Source organism: Pseudorca crassidens, chromosome 5 (assembly GCF_039906515.1).
Source record: "Pseudorca crassidens isolate mPseCra1 chromosome 5, mPseCra1.hap1, whole genome shotgun sequence".
Lineage (NCBI taxonomy): Eukaryota > Metazoa > Chordata > Mammalia > Artiodactyla > Delphinidae > Pseudorca > Pseudorca crassidens.
The window spans coordinates 107,708,476-107,730,407 of NC_090300.1; the positions used below are offsets into that span (position 1 = coordinate 107,708,476).

Sequence of the window (21,932 nt, forward strand, 5' to 3'; positions counted from 1 at the left end):
CTGCAGAAATCTGTATAATGAATAGGAATAAAACTAGAATATTTTTCTAAAAATTGTATCTCTGTTGAAATGGAAATTTATTATTATTCCAGTAAATATGTATTTATGTGCTTAACAGATATGTATTGAATTTCCAGTATCAACATGGTAATACAAAGGCAGCATGGCATCTGATCTCACAGGGCTGAGTTAATTGGAGGAATGGATACATAAAAAGAAAATGCACACAACTGGATTAAAATTATGATGAAGAACGAGGGCATAGTGGCCCATGAAAGAATAATGGTGTTGACCTTTAAATCATGTTGCCAGAGAATGCCTCAATTAAGACAAGATGTAGAAGCTGCTTTCTAAGGGAAGATGAATGCAAAGAAGAATCTTAAGACACAGAGAACAGCGTGTGCTGCTGTCCTCATGTCTGAAATGCGTTGACTTTCTGAAGGAACTTGAGGTTGGTCACTGAGGCTAGAGTACTATTTAAGTGAAAGTAGCACAGGTTGAAAGGTGGAAATTCCTCTCCCCCAGCAAAGCAGTTGCGTAAATCAAATAGTGTCACATCTCTGCTTTAAATGTCTTAATGGGTTCCTCATGCATTTCAAAAAATTCCAAAGTTTTCACCATGACCTGGGTAGCCTCAAGTGTTCTGGCTTCTGTTTGCCTTCTTGTGACAGACTCTTCCTTTCCCTACTTGCTCTTCGGTTATGTTGTTGTCCCTCTGCCACTTCCTAGAACTCTCCAGACTCATTTGCAGTTTCTTTTTCCTGTGCCAAGATCCTTTTTCTAAAAATATTTTTATGGAGGGGATGGTTCTTTATAAATCTGGCTTGGACTTCCCTGGTGGTCCAGTGGTTAAGACTCAGTGGTCCCAATACAGGTTCAATCCCTGGTCGGGGATATAAGATCCCACATGCTGCGTAGCACAGCCAAAAAAAAAAAAAAAGAAAAGAAAAAATCTGGCTCTTTTCCTTTTTTTAGTTCTCAGCTCAAATATCACCTCCTCAGAGGGCTTTTTCCTCAAGCACCCTTTAATAATCTATCACAACCTTTTATTTATTTCCTTCCTATAATCTGTGCTTGTCTATTATCTACTGTACATCTTCTATAATGTAGGCTCCAGGATGGTAGGTACCATATTTGTCTTCATCACTGTACTCCAGCGTCTGCACATGCCTAGCACATAGTAGCTTAGCATATAATAAATAGTTGTTGAAAAAATGAAGAAATGACTATTTGAATAAAAGAAATGACATTGGAGGAGCAGGGCTATTTAAACAATCAAAAAGAATGCAGATGTTTTTCCTAAGTATAATGGAAATTCAAAATTGGTTATAAAGAGGTGACTGAAATTATATGTATATAATTTATCAATATATTTTTATCAATATATAATTTATCAATACATATATTGATAGGAAAATTCTGAAGGCTCTGTGACAAGATGCTTAGCGTGGGACAAGAATGGAAGCAGGGGACACATCAGGAGGCTACTGCAGTGGTCTAGATCAGAAGCAGAAAAAGTCATAGGAGAGAGTGTTTGCAGTGAAAAGGGAGAGAAATGGATCATGTTGACCCAGTGATCACCTGGATCAAAGTGTGGAGAGCAAGAAAGAGGTACCAAGACTGGCTATAATCCTGAATGGGTAAATGAATAGGTGCTGGTGTATTCAACCAAATTTGGAAGGCAGTGGAAGGATGAGGCAATCAGGAGACAATAAAAAGATAAAATTTGAATATTAAGTTTTGAGATGTGTGTGAGACTCTTATTGGAGAAGTTTGGCTGTGAAGGGTGATAAAAAAATAAGGAAGTAGTTGGCAGAGATGTGGGGCTAGCAGAGGTGATGTTGACAAATAACATCTTCTAAATTTCCTTGATGATAAAAATCCCCTGGCGTTCTTATCAAATGTCCAAATTCCATTTCCCTTTCCTGCAGATTCCAAATTAGTAGCTTGGGTTAGACGTTGACATTTGTGCATTTAATAAGTTCTCCTGATGATTCTTGTATTAGGGAAATTTGAGAAACAACATAATAACAGACCATATTTTTATGGCAATAATCTTGCAGAAATAAAGAGCCTGCATATGCAGGAGAGAGAGAAAGAGCCTGGGTATGCAGGGGATAGAGAAAGAGAGAGAGAAAGGATTTGCCTCTGACACTGAAAGGACACTTCCTCTCTTCTAATTCGAGGTAAGAAGAACTTTCCTCTCTTGTAATTAGAGGAAAAAAGAACAAGATGGATGGGTGCAGGCGCCAGTTTGTTTTTGTTTTGCTGCTGGAATTTCCCATCTGATGGCTTGTATTTTCTCAATAAAGCATGTGGCAAGGGCATCACTAGAAAATTAAAGGGGAAAGGGAATGAGTTTAATCAGTTATGAAAAAGAATAGAATAATCGTTGTCAAAAGTGGGAAAGCAAATTTTCTAAAGAAAAATAAGATCTCTTGAGATTGTTGCATGGTAATTTGAGGTTGTTGTAAATAAATTTATAATAGCACAATCTGCCCACTGTGTATTTTAATGGCAATAAGTAAATATATAAACACAATTTCTAAAACTTTTAGATTTAATGAATTAAGATGGGTGGCACTTCTTAGAAAAATAGTTTCCCTAAAATTGCATGTTTTGTGACAAAATACAGGGGATATATTAAAGTATTAAAAAATACATATTAGGATAAAAATATTCAATGTACTTCAATAAGAATGGAATAGTGAATGGAAAAAAATTTGAATACGAGGGTATATCCTCACATAATATGATCTGATATTAAGAATTTTCCCACATAGAATTGGATTTAAATATCTCTTGATCATATTACATGAGTTAGTCTTTATATTGATATTGATCCTATGGAAATGCTTTGAGTGCTCTTTTATGATATGGAAAGAATTGAAAAGATGTTCTTTTTTGCTGCGATTGCTATTGAGTAAAGATCAAAAGAAATGGCTTCAGGGTGCAAAATGAGGACCATATGTCCCAGGAAGGGCAAGTTTGTTATCCTGTTGGTTGTTAAACTGTCAGGTGGATTTCCAAAAAAGCCTGTACAGTCTGTCTCTGAAATTTAGGACAGAGATTCATCCTTGCAGGATAAGTTATCAATAGTTTTACCTACTGAATATATATTACTAAGTTCAATATTAGTGACCCCCCCTAAAAGTTACTTCCAACAAATAATCTATGATTCTTATATACTGATATTAAGACTTTGATTCAAATTTTCTTTATTCATCTTATTCAAATGTAATGTAAAAACTGGATCATGTATGCTCAGTATAATTGTTCCTATTAAGGTAGAAAAATTATATACTCTATTATAAGTGCATTAGCAAGTGCTCTATCAATTTGAAAGTCACAACTCTTGATAATTGTCAGTAAAACCAACAGATGTGCATAAAAGAAACAAGAAAAGAAAACTCCTATAAGGGATTATATTAAATCTTTTACACATGAGTCACTGTAAATCATCATTATGTAGTATGTATACATATCACTTAATACTGTGGAGTTTTGTGCACAGTAGGTGTAGTTCCTTTACTAAAACTCTGTAATTTTCCTTTAAGAACACACATCATCAAAATGTAAAAGCACTCTTTTTCACTATGTGTACAATGAGAATATAATTGACATTTCTTAAAACCATTAAGACAACTCAATGATTCTTACCACGGAGAATTACGCATAAAGTCTAATGGACATTGTGCATTCAGGGCTGCCTTATGGCTATGATGTGTTGACATTTGTATGGCTGTCCAGGAACACTGACATTATTTTAGTCTTAGTTTTATCCTTCACAGTGTCTAACAAAGTAATTGGCACACGATATGGGTTAAACACATTTTTTAAATTAAGTCAGGGAAAATTGCATTTCCCTAGCCAGTGCGATGGTTTGGAGGCACTGTTATTATTTTTGAAACTTTATTTTAAATGAGGAATAAATCAGGACTTTGCTAGAATCCCCCACTACTCCAGGAGATTTCCTTTTTTTGTTTGTGTTTTGTTTAAATAGGAGAGAGTGAAAAGGAGATATGTGTCCAGGGTTTCTATTGTCCAAATACTCAAGCCTGAATGTATACATGCTTCTGGTCAAGATGGAAGTTAAAAAATTCCAGAATGTTATCATTATCATTAAGTAGCATGAAATTTCCTCCTGAAAGTTTAAAAAGGAAAAGAAAACACATCTCTCTAATCTTGAGGAATATAAGTACCAAAGTATGCAGCTGGGGAAGTGGAAGAAACAAATTAACATCTTGGAGATAGAAAATACATTCATTTCAGAGTGAGTGCAAGATGCAAAATCAAATGTGTCACCTTGCTGCCGCACTGGTGATGATCTTCAGACTGCCTGGGTTCCGGATAAGCTTGTCCAGAATGCTGACAATCTGCTCAAACTTGGGTCTGTTGTTTCTGTCTTTCTGCCAGCAGTCCAGCATCAGCTGATATAACGCAGCTGGGCAGTCCATGGGGGGCGGCAGTCGATAGCCCTCATCCACAGCTTTAATTACCTGTGTGAGAGGCAAAGTTTCCAGAGACTTAAGAGTTGGAATTTCTTTTACTTCTTCATGGGCAGGTCACACTTATATGACTATTTCAAAGTTAAGTGAAAAAGTGTTCATTTTAAATTTCTTAAAACGATAGCAGCTTATTAAATAAATATTATCCATGTCTGAAAATATTATATAAAGGAAGATTGAGGCAGAGAAAGTGGATTTAGGAAAGAAAAGTTTATAAAGTAACTTTCCAGATTAAAATAAAAAGAAATGTTCTATGATATAGGAAATTCAGTAATTTATAAAGAAATTATTATTTGGTAATACAGATTTCTATGGAAACTATACATGAATGAATGAATGCAGAAAAATTACCACAGATTTTAGTTATATCACAGTTCAAATGGTACCTCTCAAATCGTAGTAAGTTCTTTTGGTAAAAGCCCACGTGCTGCACAGCTAACTGACTATTAGTCCATTCACACTTTTAAATCATGTAAAGTCATGATTTTCAAACTCTACTGTGTATCAGAATCATCTGGAGGACTTATGAATATGCAGATAACTAACCACTGATTCCATAGCTCTGGGGAAAGGCACGATAATTTGCATTCCTACAAATTCCCAGGCCATGATAAAGCTGCTGGTCCAGAGACCACATTTTGAGATCCTCTGATACAGAAAGAATTTGGAAAATAGAGATGTGGTAAAGAGAGTCTGATTTTCCCAGTACCATTATAAAACATGGCTTGTTTGAAGAAGTTCAGAAAGGTTTTTATATCCAAATACATTAAAAGCAATTTTATATGTGGTGAGTAGGAAATGACTAAAAGCATCTCAGGTTTCCTTCTTATGTGTGTCTTTGAGATCATGCTCACAGTTTCTGGCTAAGCATAAAAAAACATCTCCAAGTGCTGATCTCACATGCCAATAGCATCCTTTCACTAAGCATTAGCAAAACATGACTTATAAAAACAAAAATCCTTTTGAGTTGTAATAGAAAGTTAAAGATTATTTTCTCTATCCAGAGACTTCAATTTGTATAACTAAATTCATGTGCAAGTTTAATACACTATGAGAAACAACATGCTAGTGATTGGTTGTTTTGTCTGACTTTGGGAAATACTATATTTAAGTAAACAAAACGTTGGCCCAGATGCATTAATTAAGTCTACAAAGGATGGCAGACATGTGTATCTTACTAATGTTACATTGAAACAATTTTGTAGCAAAAATACTTCAAACATTCCCTGATATCTATTGGCTATCTTGTCAGGCACTTATTTTATAAAATTTTATTACAAATGTCTTCACTTTGTCTCATTTCTAAACCCAGGCTTGAGGGAAAAATGTAAATCCTTCAGAGCAACTCATTTGATATCTTTACAAGATTTGGAAGCAATTTCATTTCTTCTAAGTATTCTGTTTCAATGTCACAAACAGGGAGCCACCTGGTTTCATTATGCTCCACTTCCTTGCACAGCTTGATCTCTTAATCTGAACCCATAACTCATAGACTACAAATACTTACATCCTGATTGGACATCTCCCAGTATGGTCTCTCTCCATAGGACATCACCTCCCAGAGAACAATCCCATAACTCCATACGTCACTGGCTGATGTGAATTTACGGTAGGCTATAGCTTCTGGTGATGTCCACCGGATTGGGATCTTCCCTCCCTTGCAATATAAAATCGTATATACATACATGATCAATGACTAAAACATATAATATACGTTACCATCTGAAATCTGACTGAATTTGTCAGGGTATTTCTTTTCTGAAATGAAATGCGGGTTTCTTCTGATATATCTTGATATTCTTCTATTTTAATACCAAGGAGTGAGTGGCATACTATTTACTGCAATATTTTCTCAATCAATTTGGGAAGATTTTGAAATGATGAAAGGAAAAAAACATTTGAAAATTGCTAAAATGTTGACATTTTATGTCAATTATGGCACATTTATCAGACATCTGTAGCAAAATAACTTGAAGTAGATATGCTATATATTAGAATTGAATGAGGTATCTCAAATCAACCTTTATTGATTTAACATACATTTATGCATGAACAAACCACCTTAGAGCAGAATGTGAATTAAGTTAATATTTGTAAGGAACTTACACCACTCCTTGATACTCATAAGTTCTTAAAGGTATTTGTTAATTAAATAAATTCAAAATAAATTTATGCATCTAAAAAACCTCTCTTCACATACATTAATCAATCATCTTAATTAATTTACTCAGTGCCTCACTCCATCATTAACCACTGAAGTCCCCTCCATGTACTAGGTAAGCACCATATGAGCTAGAAAGATATCATAATTACATTCTGAAAACGTATAGTCTAGAGGAGAATATTGCTTCTATGAGTTATGGGAGATATAAAGGTATAACTCCCATAGAATTTGTTCTCAGTTTAATAAATACATTTAATAAAGATGTGCTGAGTAGCAACCATATGGGAAGTATTATGCTAGTCACTTTGGGTGAGACAAATATAAATAACACACTGGTCCTTCTGTTTGAGAAATATCAAGCAAATAGGAATGATAATTAGTTGCTGGAAATAACTAAATGCAGAAAGAAATAAGTATTTAACACTTTGCTTCTCAAACTGTACAATGCATATGAATCATCTTGGGCTCACTCTGATTAAAATGGAAATTCTGATTCAGTAGTTCCAGAATGTAGGCAGGGTCTGCATTTCTAACAAGCTCCAGGTAATGCTGGGGCTTTTTAGAATTGCAGACCCTGCCTACATTGAGTAGGAAGATAGTAGTGGAGACTGCTGTGCCGCAGAGCATGGAGCCGAGATTCTCACTAGAGAAACTGAGGAGGTCACATATGAATTGAGCCTCATAAGGTACATCAATTTTTGATACAACAAAAAAAGGGATGGATGTTCCAAAGAATTCACATCATCAAAATTTTATGCCATATTCATCAAAGTGTGTTCTATTGACATTGTATCTCATTGCACTTCACTGGTTCTTAAGTAATGTTCAAGGGTGACAATATATTGCTTTAGAGAAATGGATTGGCAATTTGGGAGGTAAACTATTAAACCTTATTATGCCTGAATTTCCACATCTGTTATTTGGGAAAGTAACAGTGCTGGTTCATAGCACTGTTGTGAGGCTAAATGACAAATTTCAGTAAAATCTCTAGCGTAGTTCCTGGCACACAGTAAAGCCTCAAGAAACATCAGCTTAATACTCCCATACTCTGAGGGAAATAGCATAAATCAAAGCACAGAGGAGGAAAATATATGTTCTGGAAAAACGGTTTCCAGGGTGATGATACTACAGAGAGTGTGGAGGCATGCAGTAGGAGAGGATGGGAAAAGGTCGAATTGGGATTTAATCACGGGTACATTGAGCAAGTGTTATCCCGTAGAGGAGAGTGGTATATGTGATTGGAACTATCTCAGTAAACTTGACACTTTTCTTCGATGCTTTCACACAAGTGAGCTCTTCAGAAAGAGTACTGCCAGGAGATCTTTAAAGGGCTTACACTGGGTTTTGAAGGATGCACGAAACTGTAGAGAAGTAGGCACAAAAAGGAGGACTGAGCACAGCCTTCTTGAGAAGGTAGCAACCTAAGGGTCATCCATGATTTATACCAGTGCAGTAAAATCAGGTTGGAGAGACGGGAGCTAGACCAAGAGGGTTTTGGGAGTTGGTGGGAAACACTACAGAGCTCAACGTGCACTGGAGTAAAGATTGTCCAAAACCAGAAAAACAGAATAGAAAACTCTATGGAGATGAGAGGGCATATGGTCTTAGAAGTTGCCCCTTTCTTTTCTCTCTCACTTACACTCACTCATTCATTCTCTTCTTTATAGTTTGTATATTTTTTCAACAAAAATTTAAAAGATACTTTTTCATATTTAAATTTGGAGAGTCTTTTTCCTAGCCTAATATTGCCCTTTCTCTACCAACATATTCAATGTTAATAATAATAATAATATTTTTAAAAAACCAAATTAACTTAATTGTAGCTGCAGAGTCCAGATTTGGGTCTTAAGGAATCAGTATTTCAAATACTACCCCATAATTGTGATAAAAACAGAACTACACATGTGACATTTAACTATTATAAATCTTTTCAGGATGCCAAATGGAATCATTGTGCATACATTCTTTCCCTTTTAAAGTACTCTGAGAATTAACAGAAGTCAAACAAATTGTACTCATGGGGCAAAGAAAAGATGATACTTTAAAATCTCAGCTGAATGTCTTATCTCTGCTACAGACACTTTGCCATTTCCTTTCCTTTGCCCAGAAACAAATTACTAAAAGCATAAAAATGGCACTAAAACAAAGAAAGAAAGAGAGAGAGAGAGAGAGATAAAGGAAGAAAGTCCTTTCCATGTTGAAAACGTTGCATCTATTTAGTAAATATAAGGCACAGATACGTGTCACCTTATCAAGATTCCTTGAAATAAAAATACAGATATTAGGAAAAAACCCAAAACCAATAGATTGATGACAACCATGAACAATAAGCTCATTTTCTGTGTTTTACTTCAACCAGGATTACAATGGTACATGCTAAAGTTGTTTCATCTTCAGTGCTTTACCCCTGTTTTCCAGAGAGGACAGCCTTGACATTGAACATATTTTTTTTTGCGGTACGCGGGCCTCTCACTGTTGTGGCCCCTCCCGTTGCGGAGCACAGGCTCCGGACGCGCAGGCTCAGCGGCCATGGCCCACAGGCCCAGCCGCTCCGCGGCATGTGAGGTCTTCCCAGGCTGGGGCACGAACCCGTGTCCCCTGCATCAGCAGGCGGACTCTCAACCACTGCGCTACCAGGGAAGCCCTGAGCATATTTTAATAAAATGTCTAAAAATAGTGAAATACTGAAAAGGGTTTTTTTTTTAAATTTGTTTTTAGGAAGAACATAGCTACACCTATGTCGAAGGAGCTTGGAAAGAATCTCTTCACTGGTGGTTCTGCATACAGACATAAATGCCATTGGAGGCACCTCTGATGCCATAGCCACACCCATCTCTTTAGCGGGACCTTCACTCTTTCAATTCTTGACTAAGATCCGTGCAGTGTGTTTTCTAATGAAGCACATGGTTACAGATTCACGCAAATTATTTCCAGAACCATTTTCCCATCAAATGCTGTCTATTTGCTGTGTAAATCTTGTTAAAACATTGTTTCAAATGCACACAGTGGCAGAGTCCATGCCACTCTCTCGTTTTGTCACAGCTTACCCTTCCCCCTCCCCATATCCTCAAGTCCATTCTCTAGTAGGTCTGTGTCTTTATTCCCGTCTTGCCCCTAGGTTCTTCATGACCTTTTTTTTCTTAGATTCCATATATATGTGTTAGCATACAGTATTTGTTTTTCTCTTTCTGACTTACTTCACTCTGTATGACAGACTCTAGGCCCATCCACCTCACTACAAATAACTCAATTTCGTTCCTTTTTATGGCTGAGTAATACTCCATTGTATATATGTGCCACACCTACCTTCATCTATTCATCTCACTCAGGTTTTTAATCTAAGCTTCCCTCTGGCTCCTCACTGCATCAAAGCTTGAGTTGCCGCCCTTATAGGAAAGCATAAGGAAGGGGGAGATTTTGATTTTTTTTTCCCATTTTATTCCAAACATGTTATTCTGAACACATAATGAATGAATAAGTGGCATTCAACCAGCTCAACAACTAAGCCAGTTTGCAAAATTAAATGTTTCCTTACCTAGAAATTTCCACTGATCAACTTTTTAGTGTATTAGTCTTTTTCTTAGTGGCTGGGCTCTGTTCCAGGTCACTGTTTAGTGAGTTCATATACTTAAAAGTAAATATATTTATTTTAATTACAAGAAGAAAACTCTTAATTTATATTTTCCCATATGATATCCATACAACGCATTCTAAATGAACAACGCATTCTAAATAATTGAACTCATTATTTAGAAGAAAGTGTAAATGAACAAGTATTGTTTGCCTTTACTCAATACTGTTATTGGAATCCCTAGGTAATTAGCTTTTAACCCTAGAATTTTAACCCTGGAACATTTAGCTTTCTCATTAGATGACTTTCGTTATCTGCTTCCAGGTGTTTTAGACTGATTGGTTTTGCTCTGGGAATGAAGTGACAATCATATTCAAGACTCTCCTCCTGCCCCTAGCCAGCCGTCTTGGAAATGGCACCATCCATCACTGGATGAGGAAGGGAATAAAGATGACTGAGGATTAGTCATTATTATTTAGGGATTCTTTTTGTCATTGGCAATAGATTTATAATATACATAAAGCAACAACTAAAGTGTCTAATCTTTAATAGAGTACTCAATAAATGTTTTGCCCTTTCTTCCATTCCAATTCCCTTCAAATAGCACACTTTTACTATTCATGTAAAGAATTTATTAAATGAAGATATAAGGGAAAGCTCATTGCCAACTACAAAGTATTATTCAAATTTATCATTCGTTGCTAAAAATACATCAGAGTAAGAAGAGTTTTATAATTTATTTTACTTTTTCCATGATCAGTAAACAACCAGTCACTCTGGTTCAAATGAGAGAAAAATAAACCAACATATTCGTAATACACGCTTAATTCGAAATCAAACTACAGGAGAGATTCCAAGTTCATAATATTATTATAGAGTTTGAGGCAGGGTGAGTGCACCTATTATCACAGACTCTTTAAATTCAACATTGTAGTTTAAAATTCTTTATATTCAAAACTAGTAAAATAAATTCGAGTAGTAGCTTTTGTCCTATACATTGCCGTAAATAAAATAAGTGTGCCCAAACTATCATTTGAAATCATAAGGCTATGAGAGGCTGAATACCACCAAAAATTTAATAAATATTTTTAATCTATGCACATGAATATTACTCCATTCCTTTGTAGGATGAAGCTAAGTAAAATGTTAAAACATCAAAATAATTATGCATAAGTGATACTCACATGCTGGCTGAAAATATGGGACATATTTATCTGCTAGGTGAATGTCTATTCATGAGTTTACACCCATGACATTTTAATAAACGCAATCAAAATATCAAAAGTAAAGTGATCACGTTTAATATTTAAATCTTTGAGTGGAAACGAACGATAACTTTCAAGTATTATATCAAAAGCAAATGAGAATAAAATTTAACAAGAATAAAAAGGTGTACTGTTTGTTACATTATGTTTGCTAGCCTGAAGTTCAACATTCTAGGAGACTTGTTGGCAGATGGCTAGTCTGTTGCATAATTTTTCACAAATGGCAATGTATTCCACATTATCCCCTGCAACTTGCAGTCCAGTGTGGACAGGAGAAATTGTAAGTACCTGAGAGAGATATTTGATCCCCACTCTCTCATTCTTTCCACATTCTTTATACATGTTGGGTAACTTTAGAATAAGGTCTCTATATAGTAGCACTATTGACATTTTACACCAGATTAATTCTTTGCTGTAGGGGCTGTCCTGTGTATTGCAGTATGTTTACTAGCATCCCTGGCCTCTACCCACTAGATTATATCAGCATCCTTCCAATTGTGACAGCCAAAATATCTCCAGACAATATCAAATATCCCCTAGGGAGCAAAATCATCCCTGTTCGAGAACTACTGCTTCAGATTGTTTGTGACAAATCCTGATCAGCAAGGGAAAATGATTCAAAGAGGTCCAAGATTTAACTGGATTTTATGTAGACTAAGTGGAATTCTTTCTTTCTTTCTTTCTTTAACCATTAGCACACTTTCCATGGATATTTTCATTCCTGTTCTAGTCTAAAAAAGGGCCAAGTTCATTAGAGCTAATCTTCTGATATGTGGATTTTGGTAAATATGATAGCACCTCTTTGAGATTTTTCCCTCTATTTTTTGTTTTCTTTTCTTTTCTTCTTTTTCTCTTGCTTTCTCCCTTTAATTTTTTTGAAACAGGGATCATTTTCTATTGCTAGGAAAACTTAAATTAAGCATCAATTTCTTTGTTAGATGGAAGCATCAATAACCAAAACTTTTGGTAAGAAATAGGGTTTTCCTACAAGAGAAAATGCTATCTAAGGCTACAAAACATAAATATCATTGACATAGTGAGACATTGGATAAGAGACCTAGAGGGCTCAATTTGGCTCTGAAATAAGGGTGAAAGAAGAAGCTGAGGCCCATAAATTTTAATTTAGTCACACTTCACGATAACTCTCTCTGCCTTCAAGCTGAGCATCTGTAGATCTGAGACTATCAAAATAAAATAAATTGAATATACAAGAGTCTGACTCATTAAATTTCCTACAAGTAATGTATTGCAGAATTTATTTATACTTCTGCTTCTGATTGGACCACAAAAATTCCTCTTCCTTCCCCACCTCCCACCCCAACAAATTTAAGCCAACATTGCTTGACTTATATTTTCTTCTTTTTCACATTCAGAAATTGCTTTTTCAGTTTATATGTGTAGAGGGCATTTTAAAAATTTAGATGTTTTCCAAAAAACTGCCAAACATATCCTTCAATGAGCTATCCAAAACTTTGGATTTGATGAGACAAATGGTGTCATTTGGTATACTGCCTTCTTGCCATAGTAAAACTATTCTAATACAACTGTTATTAATGAGCTAAAACTTTGAAATCAGTTGGCAATTGAAGTTTTGGTTGGTAAAATGCTCCTAGGTGTTCAGAAAAGTAAAGTGCCAGATACTCTAAAAATAATTTATGAAGATGTGTTTTTTACAATATTTTAACAGATCATAAAATGAAGCATTTACTTAAGGTGGTCTCTATGTCTGTATGTAAGCTCCCCAGATATTTACATATTTGAGAAAAGTCTCCAGTTGCCTGGAGCAAGCCCAGATTCACAGCATATGGAGTGTTTCTAAAACTTCAATTGCAGAGGGACCTCCAGTTCAAACTCAACAGAATCAGAAGCTAATGCTTGTTCCCCATATTTGCAATGCCAAACCCAGAGCCAGTTCCTCCCAGTGCTGATGTCACATCTATGACAGTCAGTAATTGGGGGTCCAGGGGGATTTACGGTCACATGTTCCATTTGGATTCTTAAGTTTAGTAGGAATTAGGAGTTGTCATTTCTAGGCTTAGCTTTGACTCTATTATCTATTTTTTGCCAAGTTTCTTAGCGTCTCTGTGCAGATATCTTATCATTCATAAACTGAGGGTCATGGGAAACATAAAACTTGATTTTATGTTCAGTTTCATCTATCTCTAACAGCTGTGCTAACTTATAAACCTTTGCTCTTTCAACTTTCAACTTTCTGTCTTAAACGTACAGAAATATCAAGGATGCTGACATTTTTAATGTTAATTATTTTGGCTCTTGTTTAGTCCAAAGATGATCCTAACTTTGGACTAAACTGCATATCTATTGGCTGTAATATCTGGATTTACTTCCATAGAATTCTTACAGAAAAGTTAAAGGAGAATAAAAGGGCACAAGTAAAGATACTAGGGATTCTCTGGGCAGAGGCATTATGTAATTGCTAAACTCTAATCCATGAGTAAAGTAGTACAAAACCTTGTTCACTTTGTCCAGAAACAGCAGTTAGAGGAGGAATCACAAAGTAAACATGTTCTTGGAAGATCCTGCAATTCAGTTCTCTAAACTTAATGAATTTAGACAGTTTAAATGAGACATTTGGCTAAAAGCCCTGAATTTTTCAGGTGCTTAACTGAAGTCAGCTCATTCACTGTGGGTTAGGGGGCTTCAAGTCTTGAGTTCTAAAGAAAAGGAGTGTAATTGCTGAAGTCTCTGGACATTGAGCCCTAGTATCTTATGTCTGCCCCAATTTTTCTCTGATTATATACACAAATCTCTCCTTACTGATTTAGGAAATGCTTTGCTGATCCATATTTCACATTGCCTGCCTGTGAGCTCTGTCAGGTCATAGTTAGAGTGACAAAGGACTTCGGAGAGTTTATCTTAGTAAACCCAGAGTAATTGAGTGTTTAACCTGGAGGCAAATATTGGCTTCTCAGGTTAGAAGTGGAACTATAGAGATAAATCATTTGACTAAAGGATTTAGGATCTATCGTCAGGAAGTAAACTTCGTTCACTGCAGACAACAGTAGACAACAAGGTGAAGGGCAATCCAAGAAGACTCCCAGGGGAAGCATCTGTTCTAATTCCCAGTAGTTCAAATCTAAAAGTCATTGAGAGAATTGTTCCAGCAGATGTTGACTGCCACAAGAGATCAGAGACAGATGATCTCTCAGGTAGCAAAAGTCAATACTTTGAACTTCTGAAATTTTTCAACATTCCATGAGACACTTAAGAATTTCTTAAAAGTCTTCACCTTGTGTTCTAAGTAACTCTATGGCTATCCAGGAAATAAAATACAAGTAACTTTTCTGTTACTTTCAGAGTCAAATAATACAATATAAAATTAGGTCATCTGATGTATAATGTATATCTTCAACAAAAACAATGAAAAACTTTAGGGATAAGACTAAACATACAACCTAATATGGGTACAGCTCTTTTCAAAGTTCAAAGAGGTTTTACGTGTTAAACCTTGTGTTTTACATATACTGAATTCCTACTTTATTTTTTAAAGGTTACAGAAATTCATTTGAAAGTGAATTTTTAGCACTCTGAACACAAGTTTCCAAAATAGCCATATTGATAAGTAAATAAATCAGAAAGACCTATCCAATATAGCAGGAATACTATATATTTACAATAAAAATAATGAAATAGAAGTATTAGATTCATTCTAGTAATTAAGCAAAAATGTACATAACTTGGATAGGCTTGGTTTTATTAATATGGTATTAATATGATAACTGAAAAATTAGGAAAGATAACATGATAGTTTGAGAATCTCATAAATATCTGCTGAAACAATTCTGACTAGACATAATGGCAGTGGTTTCCTTGTATGTCTATGTTAGATAAAAATTGCTTGAAATACGGGGGCAGTTCCAGAGAAATGGCTAGCAAATGAAAGGGAAAAAATCATGGGAGTGGGCCTGAACCATGACATGTAAAACTGTAGTTGAAAAAGGGTCATAGGACAGGAATGAATCAAATTATTAGCCATTCCAGGCATCAAGTAGTAAGACTGGCTTGGGAAATAATGACTGCTGTCTCTCCCAGTGCCGGAGCAGCTGGGGCTGGTCAGTGGCTTCAGGGTACATGGGAAAAGCTTCAGGCAATGTGTCATCACAAATTTGAAATGTGGGATATTCACAAGTCAACTGGAAATAATTTTAGTAAGTGATTTTTACTAAGCTTCCAGGGCTCAACGCTACAGACTGGACCAGTCACTATTTGCTTGTCTTTAAGTCTGAGTTATATCATTAATCTGACTACTTAACTTGTCTTCTTGCAAAGTGAGCCTGTTGGAATAAGAGAAATTATTAAAATTATTCCATTGAATTGAAAAATAGTTAAAGCAAATGAATCTGGCCTATTAACCTCAATATTTACATTATTTTCTCCTTCACTCTCACTAATTCTCTGTTCTAATGTCATTTTATTAGAGAAACTCTCTCTGATCGTCCTATCTACAGTAGCATCTCCCTCATACTGTCCACATTCCTCATCTTATTTCTCTGCCTTGCTATATCTTCACCTGTTTATTATGTGAAATACCACACTAGAATGTAAGCTCACGGAATCAGGGCTTTGTTTTTACCTCTGGATCCTCAGGTCTTAGAACAGTGCCTAGTATATTGTAGGCACTCAAATATTTGTTGAATGAATGAATGAATGAATGATGCACTGCAGAGAAAACTGTTCCTGCTAGAGACTGTGTGTAATATATTTACATAGAAGCTCCTCACTCGTGTGTATCACTCCAAAATTATAGTTGTGATTTTTCTCCACATAAATCTGGATGGATTATTTTCACATGTTGAAATGTTCGTGCTATCCATCTCTCTGAAATGGGTGGCTAGAAAGTATTTGATCCCTCATTAAACTTTGAGGCACCATTAACTGAGATTATAAAATCTTCTAGAGTTTTCTGATTTGGGGATATATAGCTTTACTTTGTGAAGCTACATAAGACAGAAGCTATGTACTGATCCTAAGAGACTAGAAAATGTTGACATTATTTATTTTGTGTCCAAGCTTAAAATACATTACTATATGAAGGCCACTGATTAGATATTTACTTATTGCTTTTTTTCATTCATGTGTAAATTACATATGACATATACTACTTATCAAAATACTATTATTCTCTTTTCATATCACACAAGCTTTTGGTATGCATAGTTTTTAGTCCTTGAGAATTCTACAGAACTAAGGCTCATGCTTTCTAATATTCATATTCTTCAAGTGGAGTTATCCTGAAACAGAGTATTCAGCCACTTAGCTTTTAATCACTTGCTTTAGCCCCTTTATTTTTCTTGTCTTGCAAATGAAATTAGACAAGACAAAGCAGTAGTAGAATATTTCTGGCATCAACTTGGCAGACTCACAGAGAAAAAAAATAGAATAAGTTATTATGAAAATAAGATTTCTTTTTCCTATTACTTAACACATAATGCCTGTAATAACTTTTCATTTGGTTTTATCTTCTAAAAATTAAATAGGTTTTAATTGGCCATAGGGCAATGTGACACAAGACAGAACTTTTTTCATTCAATATAAAAATCCACTTGGCAATTACTCAGTATGCATCTCCATAATAGAAATAAAAAGAAAAATGTTAATAATGAAGAATGTAACCAAGAATACATCATTTGGTTTTCTTAAATTTCCCAGATCAGTTTATGTGGTAATTATACCCCTAAAATGAATTTGGGGACTTGAGAACAGGATTGACTTTACATGACACAGCATATAAATTAGGTAAAAGTCTATATTTTCTTTAACTTGATCCTGTTTAAAACAGCAAATTGACCACTATCATCTTGGAATTTTGGATTTCATCTATTTTAACATACAAACATAATATATGTATTCATACACATAAAAATGCTAACTTATTAAAAGTGAAATTTCATAAGAAAAAGATTGAAAAATTATTCAGTAGAAAACAGTTCTCACCAATAATACCATGCTTCTGATAGTATAAAATAGAGCAAATCAGTAATTCAGTCCAAAAAAATGGGAAACATGCCATAATTATACTCTGAAATTCACATGATGTATAACTAAAGAGAGGTAATCCATTTTTTTGTTTGTTTTTCTCAACAACAAAAATTCTCTGATGTTTTAAATTTGCTAAATTTAAATTTAGCTAAATGCTCCAATCATATCCATCCCAAGTAAAATCCAGGGCCTTTTATGATGGTTTGCAACCTTAGGTATGTAGCCACAGGTATGCCTTCAAGACCTTTCTTCAAAACATGTTATATCACATAATACTATATCATAAGTCAGATTTTATATCATTTAATAACTACTCAAATATTTATTTAGTTTTTAAGGTGTTATTTTCCTCATAAAGTATCTATAACAGTGGTTCTCAAAGTGTTATCCAAGCATTTCTTGGTGTCCTCAAGAGCATTTCAGGGAGTCTGCAAGATTGAACTATTTTCATAGTAATACTAAAACTTTACATCTTTCTCATTCTCATCATGTCATGAATGTACAGTCGAATTTTCTAAAGGTTACAGGATGCATAATAATATTGTAATAAAAAGTGTCAGTGTTTGGAATTTCCGTATAACTCAGTAGTGAGAAATCAAGAGAAATAACTAAAAGTGTGTATTGAAAAAAAATTCCAATTTCCTATCTAATATTCTTATGGAAAACACAAAAAAGTGTTTATTATTATCTCAGCTGACTTTTTCCTTTCAGGCATACTATTGAGGATATAAGGAAGGAAAACTCAGAGTACACTTAAGACAGTATCAAAAGCAGCAGGAGAAAATGTCTGATACATTGTTTTAAGTTGTAAGGCTAAGGGTTTTCTCAACTCCTCAGATGTCCCCTCCAGTTTAAGAATCTTTAAATACAGAATTAGTGGATATAATTTCTATTTCACTCTTCTACCCTGCCTGTCAACCACAGAGGTGTTTTAAAAATGAGAACAGCAGACACCCTACATTCATTCAGTGGCATTGAATCAAATGTCTCTCATGATTTCTTAGTGCAATTACCCTCTATCTAAAGGCAATAACTTTCAGAGGAGCAATCGGAAAAGTATAATGAATTGAGGCACTGAATGCTGATTTCTGAAATGTGTTAAGTATGATTAAAGTAACATGACTGGTAAAGCAGATTAACAAGAATGTGTCTATCCAAAAAGAATGCCTTGGCACGCTATTTTAAATGGTGAACTTGTTTTTCTGAAATAAACATAATCATAGCATGCTAATTCAAATAAATAAGGCGGATGTCTAAGCTGAATAATCCTGTTTTTGGTTAGAAAAAAACCCAGACTTTACAACAATGTACTACTTCCCTTATTTATTAACTATAAGCTTATTGAAACCACAGATTTTACCTTAGTCAAGACTGCTTCCCAAAATACTATATGCCTAAACAATTTTGAGTGATAGTATCATTTACAATCTAGTTTTAAAGATAATTTCGAAAGAGGAATTCCCCAAACATTTTGGACAATAGCAGTGTTCCTGCAGTAAGTACACATTCCCAAAAAGACAGCTTAGTATGACAACACTCATTTCATTGTTTCAGTGTCTTTGTTTAAAAAACAAAATAGAACTCCTATTACTGTATGACCATGCCTCATATTTTAGGGTAAATTATAAAATTATTGTACCAAACAAGGCTTATTATGGGAAATTAAATCAAAGATGTCTAAATTATTCTAGAAATGCAGATGCAAATTACAGCTTCTCAGAGGGAAGTCAGGACTCCCACAGATAGTTTGAGGAGTTCCAAGAAAATACAAGGATGAACACTGAAGAACTCTAATCAGCTATTTATTGATAGTGAATGAGCCCGTTTGGTTAGTGTGGCTTTTAAGAATCTTCTGGGAATGAAGCATAAATGCAAAGATCCTATTGCACTTTTACTTCACAAAGGCTAAAGAGGAATTTTGACACATCAACATCATTCTACTAAGGTTGAAATAATCTTGCGGATCCCTTGGTCCTGACAAAGTAACAATCAGTACAAATGAAGCTCCGAAAGTTAACCGTATACAGTCTCCAGAGAGCAGATGATGTAGGTTCGAATGAATCTTTCAAGTTTCTCCAAGAGAAATTGTTTCTTGGAGTATCCTAGTGCAAGAGTTCAGAAGTAACCTCCCCAAAACGTGCCACTTTGGCATATGAATTTTTTTGAGCCAAAGGCAATCAGGACCCTGCTCCTTCAAGAGAAGCTTCTGCCTCTCCCTTAACTACCTAGAAGAATTTAAATTGTCAAGGGAGGGTCCTTTCCCAGAATGAGATTACCAGAGATAAATTTCATCTGAGGGGCCCATCTGTATGGCAGGGCAAACATCTAATTACCCAACATCTACTCTTCTTATCAACTTGTGAATTACTTTCCTCCCCTTTGAAGCCTCAGGCCTTCTTTCCCACTGCTTAGCTCAAGATGGCATATATACCTCATTTTACCTTTTTGTCTTTGACCCTCTCATATATGTGAGATTCCATGCATACGAAATTAAATTTGCTTTTCTCCTGTTAATGTCTCATGTTGATTTGATTATTAGACCAGCTAAAAGAAGCTTTGAAGGGTAGAGGAAAATTCTTTCTCCCCAACACTAGAAATTAAGACTAGTATTGAGAACAAGGATGTGCTCATTTAAAGAACAGAGAGATTAGAACCTGAATGAATTACCGAAAAATAGAATATCTCAGATAAAGGCCTTTTTCCCCAAATACTTTCTATTAGAACTGGAAATATTTCTTGAATAAGGTGATTTTTGTAACAGGGATAATGCTAGCAAGAATACTTTTCATGGAGTGTGTTAATAGCTCAAATAGTAGCAGAGGGTTATGAAGAATATCTTTAGAATGCAGAGTAGCAGTGAGTAGAATAAAAAACATTCTCTTCCAGACAACAAATATTATATATTATCATCTGTTGTGTATGTTGTCCCCTGGAGTAATAGTTTAGTCATAACAATGTTTTGCTGCAGAATGGTGGCTGACTAATTTTTCTGGTGATCAGAGAAGGAGCACAAAAAGCACTATCAAGATACCCATGTTTTGTAATTTTATCAAGTTTTCAGAGCTGTGTAGGAATAGTCACTGTTCTAAACTTAATTCAACTAGCTGCAAGGTATACAATTTTCTTAAATTTCTCTTGCTCTTAATCTAATGAACTGTGTTCCTAAGAACAGCAACATCTTTTGCTGTTTTTTTGCTTTTTTGGGTTTTGTTGCGGTACGCGGGCCTCTCACTGTTGTGGCCTCTCCAGTTGCGGAGCAACACTGGACCGGGGCACGAACCCGTGTCCCCTGCATCGGCAGGCGGACTCTCAACCACTGCGCCACCAGGGAAGCCCAGAACAGCAACATTTTTATGCAGAACACAGTTTCTAAAAATACTTAGATTCATGAACAAAGGTAATCTGCTAGAGAGTATACCTGAAAACTGGAAATGCAAACAAGGGTAAAAGCCATTACGAGAGTTCCAACTTCTAAATCAACACGGCTAGGGATATATCTGAGACACAGAGCTTCCTTTCTGTGTTTCTATCACTGTGGCTTTACTTGTAGATGAAACTCAGTCTTGCATATTGAGCTCTTTCTCAGAGTGAGATATAGTCGCCATGTGACAACCTTAGTGGCTGTTAATAGAGTTACTGAGGTTTATGACCTCTGAAAAGAATGAGAATTTTTGTTTGCTTCTTTGTTTGTTTGTTTAATCAGGAATAAACTCTTAGCATTAAACAAGAAGAAAGCAGCAGAAGCTGACTGTCTTTTTTAAAAACTGCTCATTCTCTTGGCTAGTGAGAGTATAATGAAATGGCCTCATTTATATATTGCCACTAAAAATGAAAAGTGATAACAAACTATATGTAAAACAATTAAGCAATTCATGTACCAAAATCTTCACATATTTGTCCATATTTTGACTCACCAATTTTCTAGAAATTTATCCTGAAGAGGTAATGATAGAAAGGCATGAATTATATATCAAGATGTACATCAAAGTATTGCTAATAATAGCAAAACATTAGAATTCTACCCAATTAATAGTACATTGGCTAAATAATGTACATGAATAAAATGGAGTACTATACATTATTTAATAATACTGTAAAAAAAATTTCATCATCCAGAAAATTCTATATTTTATATTAAAAATGTTACAAAATGACACTGAATTTATATATAAAGAAAATACTGGATTTATTAAGTGGAAATCATCTTTTATATCAGTATACATATTATGATCTTTTTTTGTCAGTATATGCAGAACTGAAAATATTTTTTATATGAAAATGCATAGAAAAATATTATGAAAAGATAAAATTAAAATGTTAAAACTGGTTATTTCTGAGTAGTGTCATTAGCCATGATTATCATATTTTTATTTTTAAAAATTTCTTCCATAAAATAATTTCTCTAAAATAATAATATGTCAAAG

The 21,932-nt window shown here is 34.9% G+C and overlaps 1 protein-coding gene across 1 annotated transcript in view; it reads right to left on the reverse strand.

Annotated features, from left to right (window-relative positions):
- The window catches only part of EPHA3 (EPH receptor A3), a 366,552-nt gene that overhangs the window by 18,777 nt on the left and 325,843 nt on the right, over nt 1-21,932 (reverse strand). The window contains exons 14-15 of the mRNA XM_067739177.1: nt 6,016-6,165; nt 4,306-4,499 (exon numbers count right to left, since the gene is read on the reverse strand). Of these exons, the coding sequence (XP_067595278.1) occupies nt 4,306-4,499; nt 6,016-6,165 (344 nt within the window). The remainder of the gene's footprint in view (nt 1-4,305; nt 4,500-6,015; nt 6,166-21,932) is intronic.